Raw genomic sequence first — 17,803 nt, 5'->3', positions numbered from 1 at the left:
GGTATTTAATGCAAAATAAAATATTTTTAATTTGAAAATTCGATTTTTTTTTATTAGATCCTTGTTACGTGTAATAAAAATGTGTCATTTTTAAATAATTTTTCTTTTACATAATTAATTATTTTATTTTATTTTTTACTCATACTTATTTATTAAGCCCATCATTTAGTACTTAATCCATAGGTCTCTAGAATCTCAGGATCGGCGTTGGATATAATTCAAGCATCCTTAACAGATGAGTTTATTTCTTTTATTAATAAAAGATGTGCAATTTGAATTCTTGTTGGATAGCCAGAAAGTTGGAGATTGATGAGTAGTCAGAATATGAAATTGCAAATAAAAAAATCATATTTCATTAATAATGGTAGTCCGTGAGTCTCGCTTTTGACGAGTATCCTTGTTCGTCCAGTTGAATTTTCTATGTTCTTCCAATCATCACCAATCATACTCATTTCCCTAAGATTCTCCATCATTTGCTCAATCATCACTATCTCGTTTTCCCCAACCATTTGCCCCTTTGCTCCCATAGATTTGGAACATGATTTTGATAGAAAGATAACTTTGGAGGAGGAGAATACCACTGGTTTAGTGGTTGCATCGGAGAGGATTGTGGCTCAATTGCAGCCGCCATCATGGAGGCTCATCGGACGGCTGCTTACATATCGTAGCTTTAAGGTACCTTTCATGAAAAATATGTTTGCTGACCTATGGAGGCCATCGAAGGATTTGTGCATTGATGAGGTAAGGCCGAACCTATTCAATATTGTTTTCTTCCATCCTTTGGAAAGGGAGAAGGTGCTCAAGGGAGGTCTTTGACCTACGAACAACAATTGTTGACTATTAATATACTAGATGTTGATACTATCCATGTCAATGTTATGCTGAACTCTACATAATTTTTGATTCAAATCTTCGAGCTCCTAGTGGGTTTCATGTATGAGAATGTGGCAACCACTGTGGGTAGTTTTTTGGATTCTTATATCGAATTAGATACAAATAACTTCTCACGTATTGGAAAAGCATATATGCGGATCCGTGTCTCTATCGATATGACCAAGCTATTAAAAAGGAAAATGAAGATTAGTAAAACATGTGAGGATTTCTCATGGATACACTTTTAATATGACCGACTGTCCACATTTTGCTTCTATTGTGCTAGAATCGGTCATGCTGATAAATTTTGTGTAGAGGTATTCAAGCATATGGTAACAGATAATGGTAAATGAATGTATGGGTCGTGGATGAGGGTTCAATCTCAACGGAGTTCACTGCCACAACAGTCCAAATTCCTACTTTCGGAGTCACTGAGGCCTCAAATCCTTGCTGTTAGGGTATCAACTGCTAGTGGCTCCCAACCTAAATACGCCCCTAAATCCTGCAACAACCCCCATAAAGTGTGGAACCTACTAATGATTCTAGTAATCCCACATTGGTAGGAGCGTACAACGAGATAATGTTGGAATTTCCAGATGGCACAGATTCGTCTGAAGGATCAATCATTCTCGAGGACAATGAGGTGGTCATTACGGAGACTAAACGAAGACGTAGGATGACTTGGCTAGTAAGCTTAAACATAAGACCTTATTTAATATGAATTGCAGCTTATTTATTTAATATGAATTGCAGCTTAAAGGTGGTACGAAGAAGGAAGCTAGCCCAAAAAATGTGTATTCGATGCGTCGTGGTATCCAGGCCCACATATCATCATAAGTATGTTATGTTGGAAATCGGTGGATGGACAACCCCCGCACAGTTTGTTTGCTAGTTTAGCTAGTATCCAAATTTAGGCCAAATTTCATTTTTTTTTATGAAGGTTAAATGTAATCGTATCAAAGTAGAAGCAATAAAGAAGAAACTTTCTTACACCGGTCTTTTCTTTGTGAATTCTGTTAATTTGGGTAGTGGCTTAATTTTTCTCTAGAAATTTTCTGATACTGTCAGTCTTATTGCATTCTATAACAACTATATTCATACTAAAGTCTCTATCCAAGGTTTGTTCCTTTAATCAAGGAAGAAATTCATGAATTGGTTGTAAATACATCTAATATGGCAAAAGTACATGCGATTTTACAAAAAAAAAAAATGTTTTTTTTCATATTTTTAGGAGAAAAGAAATATTACTTTTCTCAATGCGTATTTGACACAATATAACAAATTCCTTTTCTATTTATACTTATATAAAAAAAAATAGAAAATGTGATTCCTTCATAACCATATCATATATAGTAAAGCGATACTCCAGGCGATCCGATTACACGACACGTAATTTTAGTGTTTGGGTTTAGCTTAATAGGCAATGTGTCATTTTTGGGTTAACACGAAAATGACATGCAAATTTTTGGATTGAGCTAGAGTTGATATGCTAATCCAAAAACGACACGAAATAACACAAATATTTAAAATTATTATTTGAACCTCCTAATATGATTCGAACCTCCTAAATTGTTATGAACACATTACATGACCCCTAATATAATATTGGCGGACTTTTTGTTACATGTCACCCGAAAACACGACACAAAATCGACATTAACCTAAACAGGTTAGCACGATTGTGACACGAAAGTTTTTGGGTTGGTTTCGGGTTAACTCTTTTTAACATGAACCCAAACACGAATACGACTCGAACAACGGCTAATAGAAGATAACATCTAGGCTATTAACAGAATATCAAATTAAACTACTAATACAAAAATTTCTAAGGTAAAATTGAAGAATGTAGCATGATGAGATGCAGCAGCAGCAGGGTCAAGATTCACCAAAACAGAAGAATGAATCATCCTAGTCATATAATTGGATAATAAGAATAATTACAATTGAAGCCATTCTTTCAGCAAAAGGTTATAAACAAGCTGAGAGAATGCTTACAAATAATATTATGAAAAGCTCACAATTTCAGAAAGGACTAGTTTTTCACTCTCTTTCCAACTACCTAAATTTTTCTATGTACCTTGTTTGAAACGCTACTGCAACAAAATGCACAGCTTCTGCAATAACTTCAACAGGTTCTCTAGTCATTTTGACTCTTCAAGACGCGCTCGTACCGTGTCAGCACTTGACATTTTGTTGATACTGTGAATTAAGAGAAAATATAATGTCAAGCAACATAAAGAAGCATAGTTCATCTCTTGATCATAGTTATGTGTCATTTTAGGAGCCATTCGGTTTCAGGTACTAATTGTGACTTACCGGAAGAGCAAATCCCCGCTGAACGTCAATTTCTGAGAAATCCATTCTGGAGCTAATTCAAGCAACAAATTTAGCTGTTCTTCAACCTCTCCTGTAAACATAAAGACATAATAACTGAAGATTAGATCAAACTCCTAACTGTAGAAAACATAGAAGCAGTTATGTACTGAAGAATACTATCTTACTGCTATCCACAATATCATAATTGCTTGCAATAATCTTGTGCATAAGCTCCTGTTTTGTGATAACTGATCGGTTTATGGACTGAATTAAAAAATGAATCATGTTAGAGAGCTTAGGAAGGCAGGCAATCATCTGTTGCCGTCTCTTAGCTTGTGAGATGGCTGGATCCCGCTCTTCTTGGATTTTTCTTTCTTTTTCTCTTATCTGCAAAGGGAAATAGAGTTTGTTATATTGCAGCTACAGCATTGAGAAGCCTTGTGTCTACTAAGTGATGCTGCTCATCTCATCTAAGTTATTCTCAGACATAAGGAAGAAAAACACTAGCAAAGGGCAAGAACATGAATGTAGAAGCTGAAAGGACTACTAACACATGCATCTTCATAAACATATTATTTACAATTTCCATAGTACTAGTTGTATAATTCACAATTGAACCAGGAGGGTGAACCATGGATAAAAATATCAATAGCTTGAAAAGCACATACACCAATTAAGGGGAACAAGCATGGGAAACATAGATAGGCTTACCGGTTGCAGAAGACTCTTGGGAAGAATACTCAAAACATCATCATCATCAGTTGACACATCCTCCATATTATTAACTTCATCCACTACATTCTCTGATGGGGTTTCAAATTTCAATGGGCGCCTAACTACATTGTTTTCTGAGAAGGTAGAGGGATCATCTGGACTCATATAACATCTTTTTTGTGGATGTATTGTTGGTGTTCTAGACCATGTAGATGGAGTTAAAACAAGTTTAGCAGGAGTTGAATGGATGCTGGCTATTTCTTTGGGAGTATCTCTGCTATTTAAGGAGTCTATCTCTTTGTGAGGAGTTGCAGTGACACACTGCACACGCATATCAGCTGAAACATCAGAATCTGATGAACATTTGTCGTCATCCAATGGATAGGAAGGAGACACATGAGTAGGGGATGGAGCAGCACAACTAGTTTCGTCATCAGAGGAGATCTTGTTGAGGCTCTGCATCCTGTTTTCAGATTCTGTTGTGTGTTTACTATTTCAATGGGTGTACTTTTCTGAGAGAAGTGGCTCCTGAAAGATCTTGATAAATGAGATGCAACTGCTGGTTGCTGTTTTTCAGCCAATGGAGCTTTGTGACTATGGCCTACATGTGCATCAGTTGATGTCTCATTGGATGATGGCAAGTTAGGGGCTTGAGCTTGATTTGATCTATTAAAGGGCTCTGGCAACAACTCTTCTGGAATTTCATCACCCTGAATGTAAGTAACACGAAAACCAAGATTGTCTTCAGATTATTTATCTTTGTTCATTTCAGTTGGAGTGCTACACTATAAATTATATAGGCAAGGTTAAAATAAAGTTTACAAGATTCATTATGTTATGACAAATGAGATCACATTAATGAAACACAGCTTGCATAAATTCACAGAAACGTGGGTTTCAATCTTCCACTAACTGTAAAAGAGATAAGCAGAAGAGGGAACAAATCAAACCTGTGGGTGAGCTTTATAAAAATCTGCAAGCCGTGAGCGGAACATCATCCTCAATTGAAGATTCTTACTGGTAGATTTCAAATTGCCATCAAATTCAATAGCATTGACGTTAATAGACACATGAAGCTCAGGCTTCATACAGCTGGTTCGCTCATCAAGCATGAGTACCCTCTTTGCTTCAATCACCTCAGGCATAATGTATTTCAATTGAGCTAAATGCCGATGAGAAAATCTCCTATAAACACAAGGAGGCATCAGTCAAAAATCTGATTCTTAGCATCACAATCTATACTTCATTTAAAGCTAACCAATTTTTGAGAAGAAGAAAAGAAAACCAAGACTTACCTATCTGATAAGCATTCGATTTTAGGGCTAATATTAGTGAAACTGGACACTGAACCCTTCAACCGCAGCAGCCGAATCGAACTATCTAAACAATCAAAAAACTCGCCCAGCATCTCGTACCTGCAATAAAAACACATGTCTGAATAAGCATAATAGTTGTTGCAACATGTAAAGATCTTTCTCTATACTTTGGGGGCCATTTACTGTAATTCAAAAATTTGAATACAATACATAGTTACATTGCTTTGGGATATACATAAAGATGAAAGGTAAAGTATGTACTCCCAAACAGAATACAATGAGCAAATTAGTGACAGGAAAATGAAAGCTTTCATGAATATCCTATATAATTAAAGAATCCAGCATGTTGCCAAATCAGAAGCTAGGAAACTAAGTTCTGAAATCAATAACTAATCTGAAATATTCTTGTTTCTGAAAGTAAATAAATTCATAATGTAAATTAGAAAAATTCAAAATCCCAGGCTTTAACCAAAAAACAGCCAGCATTTCATAAAAAAACAAGGTCCAATAAAACATGCAAGGATTTGCAATTTGCAAATAAGAGAAAACAAAAACAAACACTGACAATGAGTATGTGAAATCATATGAAATTCAGTTTCAGTTGAAGGTTCTTAGTTCAAGATTCTATCCTGCATATTGGTTGTTGATGCATAATGCTGAGGTGGCAAATGTCACATGGATTGATGAGCCCTCATTAGTTCTGCAGGGAATCAACCAACTGATAGCAGATTGATTGATATAATTTCTAGTGTGTTTTAGGTGTATATAATCTGTAATCTTCTTCACTGTTATTCATTGTGATTGTAAGTAATTCTTAGTAAGAATTCACAATTTTTACAGACAAAGCTTATAATCAAAGATCAAATGAACAATTGTAAATGACCTAAAAAAATAGAGCGAATCAAAAACCATAAAAAACATGCAAGGAAGTCTACATTGCAAATAAGATAAAACAAAAACAAATGGTAAAACACAAACTTACTTCGCCGGAAGTTTAGCCGGTTCACCAGCCGCAGCACTCTCTGATTTGCAGGCCCCGCTAGTGGAATCGTCGGGCCAAGACGAGATCTGTCGACGGGCGGAGTTAACGACCAGGTCAGTCTGATTCTGGTCGAGTCCATCTCGATTCCCTTGAGCAACCTTCCGGACTTCGTTCACCGAGAGAGTCACGTGGCGGTTCCGGAGGCGCGGAGGGAGTTTCTCCGGCGGCTTATCTGGGGTTTGGGTGGCGATTAAATCAGTTGATTTGGATTTGGGAGTAGATTGGAGTGGTTTCTTTGATTTGAAGGGGATTGACGGGGTAGAGGAACGTGAACTGCTCATTTCGGCAGAAATACAGAGATGTGAGGTCAAATTTCTCGAAATCGTGATATGAAGTTCATAGCCCATATACTGCAGTTTCTTTTTGGCGGGAATGCTGAGCTGGACATTTGCCACGTCAGACTCGCGCCAACTCAAGCCGTTGACTCCCGCGGTATTCTGGCATTGGGCCCTTGGCCCATGAAGCCTAAAATGTTGGAAAATTTACAAAAATCTTAAAAATTATTAACAATTTTATCAAGTTTAAAATATTATGACAGTTAAAAAAAATTCATTATCTTACTTTTTTTTTTTTATCGCCGGTTCTTAAATTAAATTATTTAAAAAAATATTTTAACATTTTTAAAATAAAAATTCATAGTTTTGATATATCAAGAATTAAATTACCAATATTCATAAAAAAATAATATTATTTTTATTTATGATTTTTATGTAAAGGACCTAAAATGTTCCTGATATAGCATGGTCCGTTGGATCCGAAAATGTTAATTTTTGACAATTTTTTAATAATTAAGATTGTTAAAATTTTGTTTCTATAAAAAGAAGATTGTCAAATTTTTACAAGATAATACAATTTATAAAGATAGTTGATTTGACAATATATTTTCATTTCATTTATATTATAAAGATAAAGTGTACAAATGTGACTGACGTTTGCGGTCAAAATCAATTTTATTTTTAACGTCATAAATTGTACAAATTATCCTAATGATATGTGGAAGAATTCAATTGCCGTTTTAATCATTTTAGTTTGCGTTTAATTCAATTAAGGTGTCAATTTGTGAGTGACACGTGTCCTTTTGTTTTTTGTTGTTTCTGTTCTGTTAGAGGAGAGAGAGATGGTACAACGGCTATATCAGCCTTGCTCATTGCTGTAAGACGTTTATGCAATTTATACTGAATAGAATCTTCTCCTTCCTTCTCAAACTTCAGATTTCTCCTTCTCCTTTCTTAGTTATATTTCTGTGATATCATTTGGTATCAGAGCAGTTGATCCTTCCTTAACTCATCATCTCTCGCCACATCCAAACCAGCTATCGCCATGGCTGAAACTCGTTCTCAAGAGTTGAAGAAAATCGAGGAAAACCTCAAATCCCTAGTGAAGAGCATGTTCGTGGAGAACAATAAGAGGCAAGAGCAGATGATAACTGAGCTTATGAGTAGACAGCAAATCTCGGTTGTAGAAGAATTAAGGGGCTCCATTGTTGATGAGCTCAAAAGCTTCATTTCCACTTTGAACGTTAATGGAGGTGAGTCACATAGTTCTGGTCCACGGGTAAATTCTTATGTAAATCTCAACTCCTCTAATTTAGAGCAGCAGTACCAACTATCCACAAGATTCACCAAAGTGGAATTTCCCAGGTTCGATGGCACAGATCTGGAGGGATGGCTTTTTCGTTGTGACCGGTTTTTCCAGATTGATGCAACCCCGGTTGGTTCGAAAGTGAAGTTAGCTTCTCTGCATTTGGCCGGAAAGGCTCTTGAATGGCATCAATCGTATTTGAGAAGCAGGGGACAATTAGCAGATCCACCATGGGAGGAGTATGTCAAGGCAGTTACTGGCAGGTTTGGTGAAAGGATCTATGAGGATCCCATGGCAGACCTAAAACGGTTGAATCAAACCGGTTCGCTGTTGGATTACATTGAATCATTCGATGTATGTGCACATAAGGTTTCACTTTCAGAGGCAAATATACTCAGTTGCTTCCTCAATGGTTTGAAGGACGAAATCGGGTTTCCATTACAAATGCTTGGTCCTAAGACACTTCAACAGGCTTATGCTCTAGCCCGGATGCAAGATGCTTACCTAACAGCAACAAGAGGAGGAAAAATGCAGCAGAATCGCGCAACTACTTCCCAATTCCAAACTGCTAGCCACACCCAAAACCCAGGTACTGGTTTATCTTCCAACTTTAACAAACCTCCTTTGCTACCAACCCCAAATATTCCCAAATTTCTTACTAATTACTCACACTCCAACACAAATCCTAGACCAAATACCCAAACTACCAAACCAACCCTCCCAACCAGAACTAGAAGGCTTACTGATGCAGAACTCGTGGATAAAAGGGCCAAGAACCTCTGCTTCTGGTGTGATGAGAAGTTCACCCCAGGACACCAGTGTAAGAAGAAATACCTGCACATGATAATGGTGCAGGAATGTCCAGAAGAGGAAATAGGGGAATTAGAACCAACAGATGTTACAGGAGAATTTGATGAAGCACCAATGATCTCTTTATGTGCAATGGGGGGACTTCACTCTTCTGCTGTTCAAACAATGCGTTTAGTTGGACATCACAAACGTAAGAGCTTGCAAATTCTGGTGGATTCAGGTAGTACCCACAACTTTATAGACCTTACTCTGGCTAGGGGATTAAATTGCCAATTGGAAGCTATAGACCCAGTTAAAATTACTATTGCTAATGGTCAAGAAATGCAGTGTCAATATATGTGTGAGCAGTTTATTTGGCAGGTTCAAGGGCAAGAGTTTACTGCTCCATTCTTTGTGATGAATTTAGGGGGATGTGAGGTAGTGTTGGGAGTTCAATGGCTTTCAACTTTGGGGGATATAATTTGGAACTTTAACACATTATGCATGACCTTTAGGCTGGATAACAGAGACTATCAGCTTAAGGGACTTGGGAATTCATCTTCAGTACAGGTTGTAACTAAAGGTAACATGTTAAGAATGCTGAAACGTGGATACCCAGCTTTCCTAGCTCAAATGCACACTACCAAAGACTCTCTTCCTTCGGAACAAACCCAACCCAAGGAACTTGATTCCCTCCTTACTGAGTTTCATTCCCTATTTAATCAAATCACCAACTTACCACCACAGAGGTCCCATGACCACCAAATTCCTCTTGTTGAGGGCACTTCACCTGTTAACATTAGACCCTATAAACACTCTCCCTTACAGAAAGATGTGATTGAGAAAATGATACAGGAATTGTTAGGGAATGGGACCATTCAACATAGTGTAAGCCCTTTCTCTTCTCCAGTAGTCTTAGTTAAGAAAAAAGATAGTACTTGGAGGATGTGCATTGATTATAGGGAGTTAAATAAGAACACAGTTAAGGATAGGTTCCCTATTCCCATAATTGAAGAATTGTTTGATGAGTTACATGCTGCTGTTGTTTTTTCTAAGATTGATTTAACTTCTGGATATTATCAAATTCGTATGCATCCAGCAGATATACATAAAACTGCTTTCAGGACACATGAAGGGCACTATGAATTCGTAGTCATGCCTTTTGGGCTGACAAATGCCCCCTCGACCTTCCAGAGTTTGATGAATGAGGTGTTCAGGCCTTACCTTCGGCGTTTTGTATTAGTGTTCTTTGATGACATATTGGTGTACAGCAGGAACATGGAAGAACATATACAACACCTCAAGTCTGTTTTTTTGAAGCTTCAACAACACCAACTCCTAGCAAAAAGAAGCAAGTGCACATTTGGCACCAATTCGGTGGAGTATCTGGGACATATTATCCAACAAGGGGGAGTATCTACTGATCCAAAAAAGTTAGATGTTGTGGCAAAATGGCCCATTCCTGTGACAATTAAGCAGCTTCGCGGGTTTTTGGGGCTTGCAGGGTACTACAGGAGGTTTATTAAACAATATGGGGTCATTAGTAAACCTCTCACAGAACTGTTGAAGAAGGACAACTTCAAGTGGACGGATCAAGCCCAGAGATCTTTTGAAGTCTTGAAACATGCTCTCACTTCATCCCCTCTCTTGGCTTTACCATCTCCGGATAAACAATTTATAATTGAAACTGACGCTTGTGAAGTTGGAATTGGTGCTGTTCTTATGCAGGAATCACACCCAATTGCTTACATTAGCAAAGCATTGGCCCCTAGACACTAGTCCTTATCAATTTATGAAAAAGAGCTACTGGCAGTAGTATACGCAGTAAGGAAGTGGGATCATTACCTGGCTCACAGACATTTTTCCATCAGGACAGACCACAGAAGTTTGAAATTTCTTCTTGAACAACGAATTACAACCGCTCACCAACAGAAATATATAGCCAAACTCTTTGGGTATGATTTTGATATCACTTACAAGAAGGGGAGTGATAACACAGCTGCTGATGCCTTATCAAGGCTGCCTAGTGCAGATTTAGCAATCTTGACGGTTTCCACTGCTGATGGGAGTCTTATGCCAGAAATAGAGGCTAGTTGGCAGGATCCACAGTTACAAGCTCTCATTCAGGAATTGCAGAACAATTCCTCTTATAAAGGGCCCTATTCATGGAAGGAATCTATCTTAAGGAGGAAGGGACGGATGGTAATAGGCAATGATGCGGCCTTGAGATCCAAACTATTGACATTGATGCACGACACAGCTCAAGGAGGACATTCAGGTGTGCAGGCTACCTTTAAAAGATTGCAACTTCTCTTTTATTGGAAGGGAATGGAGAAAGATGTGCGAAATTTTGTCAGGAACTGTGCTGTTTGTCAAACTTGCAAACCAGAGAACGTGGCAACTCCAGGACTCTTACAACCCTTGCCTATACCCCAGACTATCTGGAGTGATGTGAGCATGGACTTCATTGAGGGGCTTCCAAAGTCAGGGGGAAAAGAGGTCATCATGGTTGTTGTGGACCATTTAAGCAAATATGCCCATTTCATAGGCCTCCACCATCCATACACGGCAATTACGGTGGCTCAGGCATTTATGGATAACATCTTCAAGTTACATGGTCTGCCTACCTCAATTGTGAGTGATAGGGATCCCATCTTCGTGAGCAAATTCTGGGAGGAAGTTTTCAAACTACAGGGAGTGGCATTGCTTAAATCCTCTGCTTACCACCCTCAAACTGATGGGCAAACAGAGGTGGTAAATAGGTGCCTGGAGACTTATTTGAGATGTATGATAAGTGGAAATCCAAAGATATGGGCTAAATGGTTACCCTTAGCGGAATGGTGGTACAATACTCCTATCATACTTCCACTCAACTCACCCCTTTTGAAGTAATTTATGGGGTTCCCCCGCCAATTCACATCCCCTACTTCTCAAAGGATTCTAAGATTGAATCTGTGGATCAGTTTTTGAGAGATAGAGAGGAGGCCCTGCAAGTAATGAAGAAACAGCTTGGGAGAGCTCAACATAGGATGAAGCAACAAGCTGATCTCCACAGAACTGATCGTGAATTTAATGTTGGTGATTGGGTCTATGTCAAACTACAGGCCTACAGACAACAAAGCACAGTAAAAAAAAGTAATCACAAGCTATCACCATTGTATTTTGGTTCCTTTGAGATAGTGGACAAGATTGGCAGGGCAGCTTACAAGCTCAATCTTCCCCTTAGTTCGTAAATACACCCAGTATTCCATGTCTCCCAATTGAAGACGATCCCAATTGAAGACGACACAAGCATTAACTTCAGTTCAGTTGCCATTACCAGTTGAAACCAGGCCAACTCCTGTGGCAGTCCTGGAAAGGAAAATGGTCAAACGTGGAAACCAGGCAGCTACTAAACTTCTCATACAGTGGTCTGACCGTTCCATTGCAGAAGCCACTTGGGAATTCGCTCCAGAGATTCAAGCTAGATTTCCAGAATTTCAGATCACTGAACCTTGAGGTCAAGGTTCCTAAGGGGAGTGGATTGATATGTGGAAGAATTCAATTGCCGTTTTAATCATTTTAGTTTGCGTTTAATTCAATTAAGGTGTCAATTTGTGAGTGGCACGTGTCCTTTTGTTTTTTGTCGTTTCTGTTCTGTTAGAGGAGAGAGAGATGGTACAACGGCTATATCAACCTTGCTCATTGCTGTAAAACGTTTATGCAATTTACACTGAATATAATCTTCTCCTTCCTTCTCAAGCTTCAGATTTCTCCTTCTCCTTTCTTAGTTATATTTCTGTGATATCACCTAATGTTTGCAAGTTAGACTTATTTGATTCTACCATTTTTTGAGTCATTTTTCAATCATTATAGAGTAATCTATATAATCGCGAATCTCTCAGTATTAACTTTACACGGAATGGAACTGGTTGAAGACTGGTTTTTCAACTACTGTGTATCTGCTTTCAGTGAGGACATGAGTCGTGCTGCTATGGTTATATGGGCGATTTGGATGGAACCAAACCAAAAGTTGTGGAATTTAGATTGATCGCGGAATCGTTGCGGTTCCTCACGGATTGGCTGGAGGCAAACGACAGTGCGGTAAGTGGAGCAAACAGAGCGGCTCAGGCCAAGATGGATGGTAGTTGGAGGTGTCCACCATTTGGTAGCTTAAAATGCAATTCGGATGCATCTTCATAAGTTGCAGAGAAAAGATTCGGGACAGGGGCTGTCCTACGAAATCACACTAGCAACCTGCTCTGAGCACAGCAGCATCAGGAGTCCCAATGGCTAAACTAGTGGAGGCCCTTGCCCTTCGGGAAAGCATCATATGGGTTTAGAATTTGGTAGTGTCATTCAGGATATTAAAGAGTTACTTCGTATTCATACCGACTTTTCTGTGTCTTTTGTTCACAGATCAGCCAATGATGTAGCCCGTGTTATGGCTCACTCAGCCCATTCCAATGCTGATCGTTTTGAGGTTTTTTAGGCCTATGTGGTTTTACAGAGTGCCTTTTGTAACGATGTTGATTCTATTTAATTTAAATTGTTTTCTTCTAAAAAAAAGTATCATATTTTCTTATATTTTTAAAAGTTACTATTAATATATATCTAACAAAATTACATGTCATCTGAAAATACGACATGAAATCGACACAAACACGAACAGGTTAGCACGATTATGACGATAAAGTTTTTGGGTTTATTATTTTTAACACAAACCCGAAAATGACACGACACGAACACGATAATATAACGGCTAATAGAAGATAACATCTAGGCTATTAACAGAATAACAAATTAAACTAACTAATAATAATAAGAATAATTACAATTGAAGCCATTCTTTCAGCAAAAAGTTATAAACAAGCAGAAAGAATGTTACAAATAATATTATGAAAAGCTTTTTCACAATTTCAGAACGGACTAGTGTTTTTCACTGTCTTTCGTTTCTACTGGAAGACTAAAGCTATTTCCAGCATCTAAATGCCTAAATTTTTCTATGTACAATGTTCAAAACGCTAGCGCAACAAAATACGCTGCTTCTGCAATAATTTCAACAAGTTCTGTAGTCATTTTGCTTCTTCAAGACATGCTCGTATAGTGTCAGCACTTGACATTTTGTTGATACTGTGAATTAAGAGAAAATATAATGTCAAGCCACATAAAGAAGCATAGTTCATCTCTTGGTCATAGTTATGTATCATTTTAGGAGCCATTCGGTTTCAGGTACTAATTGTGACTTACCGGAAGAGCAAATCCCCGCTGCACGTCAATTTCTGAGAAATCCATTCTGGAGCTAATTCAAGCAACAAGTTTAGCTGCTCTTCAACCTCTCCTGTAAACATAAAGAATAATAACTGAAGATTAGATCAAACTCCTAACTGTACAAAATATAGAAGCAGTTATGTACTGAAGAATACTATCTTACTGCTATCCACAATATCATAATTGCTTGCAATAATCTTGTGCATAAGCTCCTGTTTTGTGATAACTGATCGTTTTATGGACTGAATTAAAAAATGAATCGTGTTAAAGAGCTTAGGAAGGCACGCAATCATCTGTCGCCGTCTCTTTGCCTGTGAGATGGCTGGATCCCGCTCTTCTCGGGTTTTTCTTTCTGTTTCTCTTATCTGCAAAGGGAAATAGAGTTTGTTATATATTGCAGCTACAGCATTGAGAAGCCTTGTGTCTACTAAGTGCCCACATCAATTATAAACTTGTTTCCACAAGAACATCTGTTCAGATAATTGAAAAGAAAGTTCTGATACTCCAGACAACAGCACAAATTGCAGGAAATTCTCATCTATCCTGAGCATAACTCGGCTTATACTGCCCGAGTCATATGTAAGGAAGAAAAACACTAGCAAAGGGCAAGAACATGAACGTAGAAGTTGAAAGGACTACTAACACGTGCATCTCCATTAGCATATCAATTACAATTTCCATATAATCTGCAGTACTAGTTATAATTCACAATTGAGCCAGGTGGCTGAACCATAGATAAAAATAACAATAGCTTGAAAAGTACATGCACCGAAAAAGGGGAACAAGCATGGGAAACTTAGATAGGCTTACCGATTGCAGAAGACTCTTAGGAAGAATACTCAAAACATCATCATCATCATCAGCAGCAGCAGCAGTTGACACATCCTCCATGTTATTAACTTCATCCACTACATTCTCTGATGGGGTTTCAAATTTCAAGGACCTGGTTACTAGTGGGCGCCTAACTAACTTGTTTTCTGAGAAGGTAGAGGGATCATCTGGACTCATATAGCATCTTTTTTGTGGATGTAATGCTGGTGTTCTAGACGATGTAGATGGAGTTAAAACAAGTTTTGCAGGAGTTGAATGGATGCTGGCTATATCTTTGGGAGTATCTCTACTGTTTAAGGAGTCTATCTCTTTGTGAGGAGTTGCAGTGACACACTGCACACGCATATCAGCTGAAACATCAGAATCTGATGAACATTTGTGGTCATCCAATGGATAGGAAGGAGACACATGAGTAGGGGATGGAGCAGCACAACTAGTTTCGTCATCAGAGGAGATCTTGTTGAGGCTCTGCATCCACTTTCCAGCATTCTGTTGAGTATTTACTGGTTCAATGGGTGTACTTCTCTGAGAGAAGTGCCTCCTGAAACATCTTGAGAAATGAGATGCAACTGCTGGTTGCTGTTTTTCAGGCAATGGAGCTTTGTGACTAGGTCCTACATGTGCATCAGTTGATGTCTCAGTGGATGATGACGAGTTAGGGTCTTGAGCTTGATTTGATCTATTAAATGGCTCTGGCAACAACTCTTCTGGAATTTCGTCACCCTGAATGTAAGTAACAATAGGTGAAATTATAAGTTAAGCACAAAAACCAAGATTGACTTCAGATTATTTATCTTTGATAATTTCAGTTGGCGTGCTACACTATCAATTATAACTTATAGGCAATGTTAAAACAAAATTTACAAATATCATTATCTCATGACAAATGAGATCACATTAATGAAACACATCTTGCATAAATTCACAGAGACGTGTATTTCAATCTTCCACTAACTGTAATACCATTGAATAAATGATAAGCAGAAGAGTGAAAAAAAATCAAACCTGTGGGTGAGCTTTATAAAAATCTGCAATCCGTGAGCGGAAGATCTTCCTCAATTGAAGATTCCTACTAGTAGATTGCAAATTCCCATCAAATTCAATAGCATCTACATTAATAGATACATGAAGCTCCGGCTTCATACAGCTGGTTCGCTCATCAAGCACGAGTACCCTCTTTGCTTCAATCACCTCAGGCATAATGTATTTCAATTGAGCTAAATGCCGATGAGAAAATCTCCTATAAACACAAGGAGGCATCAGTCAAAAATCTGATTCTTAGCATCACAATCTATGCTTCATTTAAAGCTAAATTTTTTAGAAGAAAAGAAAACCAAGACTTACCTATCTGATAAGCATTCGATTTTACGGCTAATATTAGTCAAACTAGAAATTGAACGCTTCAACCGCAGCAGCCTAATCGAACTATCTAAGCAATCAAAAAACTCGCCCAGCATCTCGTACCTGCAATAAAAACACATGTCTGAATAAGCATAATAGTTGTTGCAACATGTAAAGATCTTCCTCTATACTTTGTGGGTCATTTACTGTAATTCAAAAATTTGAATACAATACATACATTGTTTTGGGATATACATAAAGATGAAAGGAAAAGTATGTACTCCCAAACAGAATACAATGAGCAAATTAGTAACAGAAAAATGAAAGCTTTCATGAATATCCTATATAATTGAAGAATCCAGCATGTTGCCAAATCAGAAGCTAGGAAACCAAGTTCTGAAAACAATAACTTATCTGAAATATTCTTGTTTCTGAAAGTAAATTGTTCATAATGTAAATTAGAAAAATTCAAAATCCCAGGCTTTAACCAAAAAACAGCCAGCATTTCATAAAAAACAATTTCCAATAAAACATGCAAGGATATCCAATTTGCAAATAAGAGAACAACAACAAACACTGACAATGTGAAAGTATGTGAAATCATACGAAATTCAGTTTCAGTTGAAGGTTCTTATTTCAAGATTCTATCCTGCATATTGGTTGTTGATGCATAATGCTGAGGTGGCAAATGTCACTAGTTTTGCAGGGAATCAACCAACTGATAGCAGATTAGTTGAAGTCGCATTCTAGTGTGTTTTTTTAGGTATATATAATCTGTAATCTTCTTCACTGTTATTCATTGTGATTTTAAGTAATTCTTAGTAAGAATTCACAGTTTTTACAGACAAAGCTTTATAATCAAAAATCAAATGAACAATTGTAAATAACCTACAAACCGAGCGAATCAAAAACCATATCCACAGATCTCAAAAATTCAAAATCCTAGGCTTAGACGATAAAAACGGCCAATATTTCATCTAAAAAAACAATTTCCAATCAATATTAACATGCAAGGATGTCTAATTTGCAAATAAGATAAAACAAAAAACAAATGGTAAAACACAAACTTACTTCGCCGGAAGTTTAGCCGGTTCACCAGCCGCAGCACTCTCTGATTTGCAGGCCACACTAGTGGAATCGTCGGGCGAAGACGAGATCTGTCGACGGGCGGATTTAGCGACCAGGTCAGCCTGCTTCTGGTCGAGTCCATCTCGAATGCCTTGAGCAACCTCCCGGACATCTTTCACCGAGAGAGCCACACGGCGGTTCCGGAGGCGCGGAGGGAGTTTCGCCGGCGGCTTATCTGGGGTTTGGGTGGCGATTAAATCAGTTGATTTGGATTTGGTAGTAGATTGGAGTGGCTTCTTTGATTTGAAGGGGATTGACGGCGTAGAGGAGCCTGAAGTGCTCATTTTGGCAGAAATACAGAGATGTGAGGTCGAATTTCTCGAAATCGAGTTATGGAATGGAAAAGATGAAGTTCATAGCCCATAAATTGCACGGGTTTTTTTTGGCGGGAATGCTGAGGTGGAGATTTGCCACGTCAGATGCGCGCCAACTCAAGCCGTTGTATCCCGCGCTATTCTATAATTGGGCCCTTAGCCCTTGATGCGTGAAATGTTCCTGATATAGCATGGTCCGTTGGATCCAAATATGTCACTTTTTGAATAATTAAGATTGTCAATTTCTACAGATTAAGGTTCGTTTCAGTGGTTAAATGCTTAAAGTCGTTTAAACTAGATCTCGAATT

The 17,803-nt window shown here is 38.1% G+C and overlaps 1 protein-coding gene and 1 pseudogene across 1 annotated transcript; both read right to left on the bottom strand.

Moving 5' to 3' along the window:
* Positions 1-2,767: 2,767 nt before the first annotated feature.
* On the bottom strand, positions 2,768-6,568 carry LOC136215070 (CDT1-like protein a, chloroplastic; annotated as a pseudogene).
* A 6,920-nt stretch (positions 6,569-13,488) lies between these two features.
* LOC136215054 (CDT1-like protein a, chloroplastic) lies at positions 13,489-17,519 on the bottom strand. The gene is made up of 7 exons (XM_066002913.1): positions 17,125-17,519; positions 16,057-16,176; positions 15,718-15,952; positions 14,692-15,435; positions 14,045-14,246; positions 13,861-13,951; positions 13,489-13,743 (listed from the first exon to the last, which is right to left on the bottom strand). Exons 1-7 carry the CDS (start codon positions 17,463-17,465, stop codon positions 13,686-13,688), a joined length of 1,791 nt encoding a protein of 596 aa, XP_065858985.1. The 5' UTR covers positions 17,466-17,519; the 3' UTR covers positions 13,489-13,685.
* Positions 17,520-17,803: the final 284 nt, after the last annotated feature.

This window comes from Euphorbia lathyris, chromosome 1 (assembly GCF_963576675.1).
Source record: "Euphorbia lathyris chromosome 1, ddEupLath1.1, whole genome shotgun sequence".
In the NCBI taxonomy this organism is placed as follows: Eukaryota; Viridiplantae; Streptophyta; class Magnoliopsida; order Malpighiales; family Euphorbiaceae; genus Euphorbia; species Euphorbia lathyris.
Note: the sequence above shows the minus strand (reverse complement) of the source record. Positions and strands in the feature narration are given on the sequence as shown.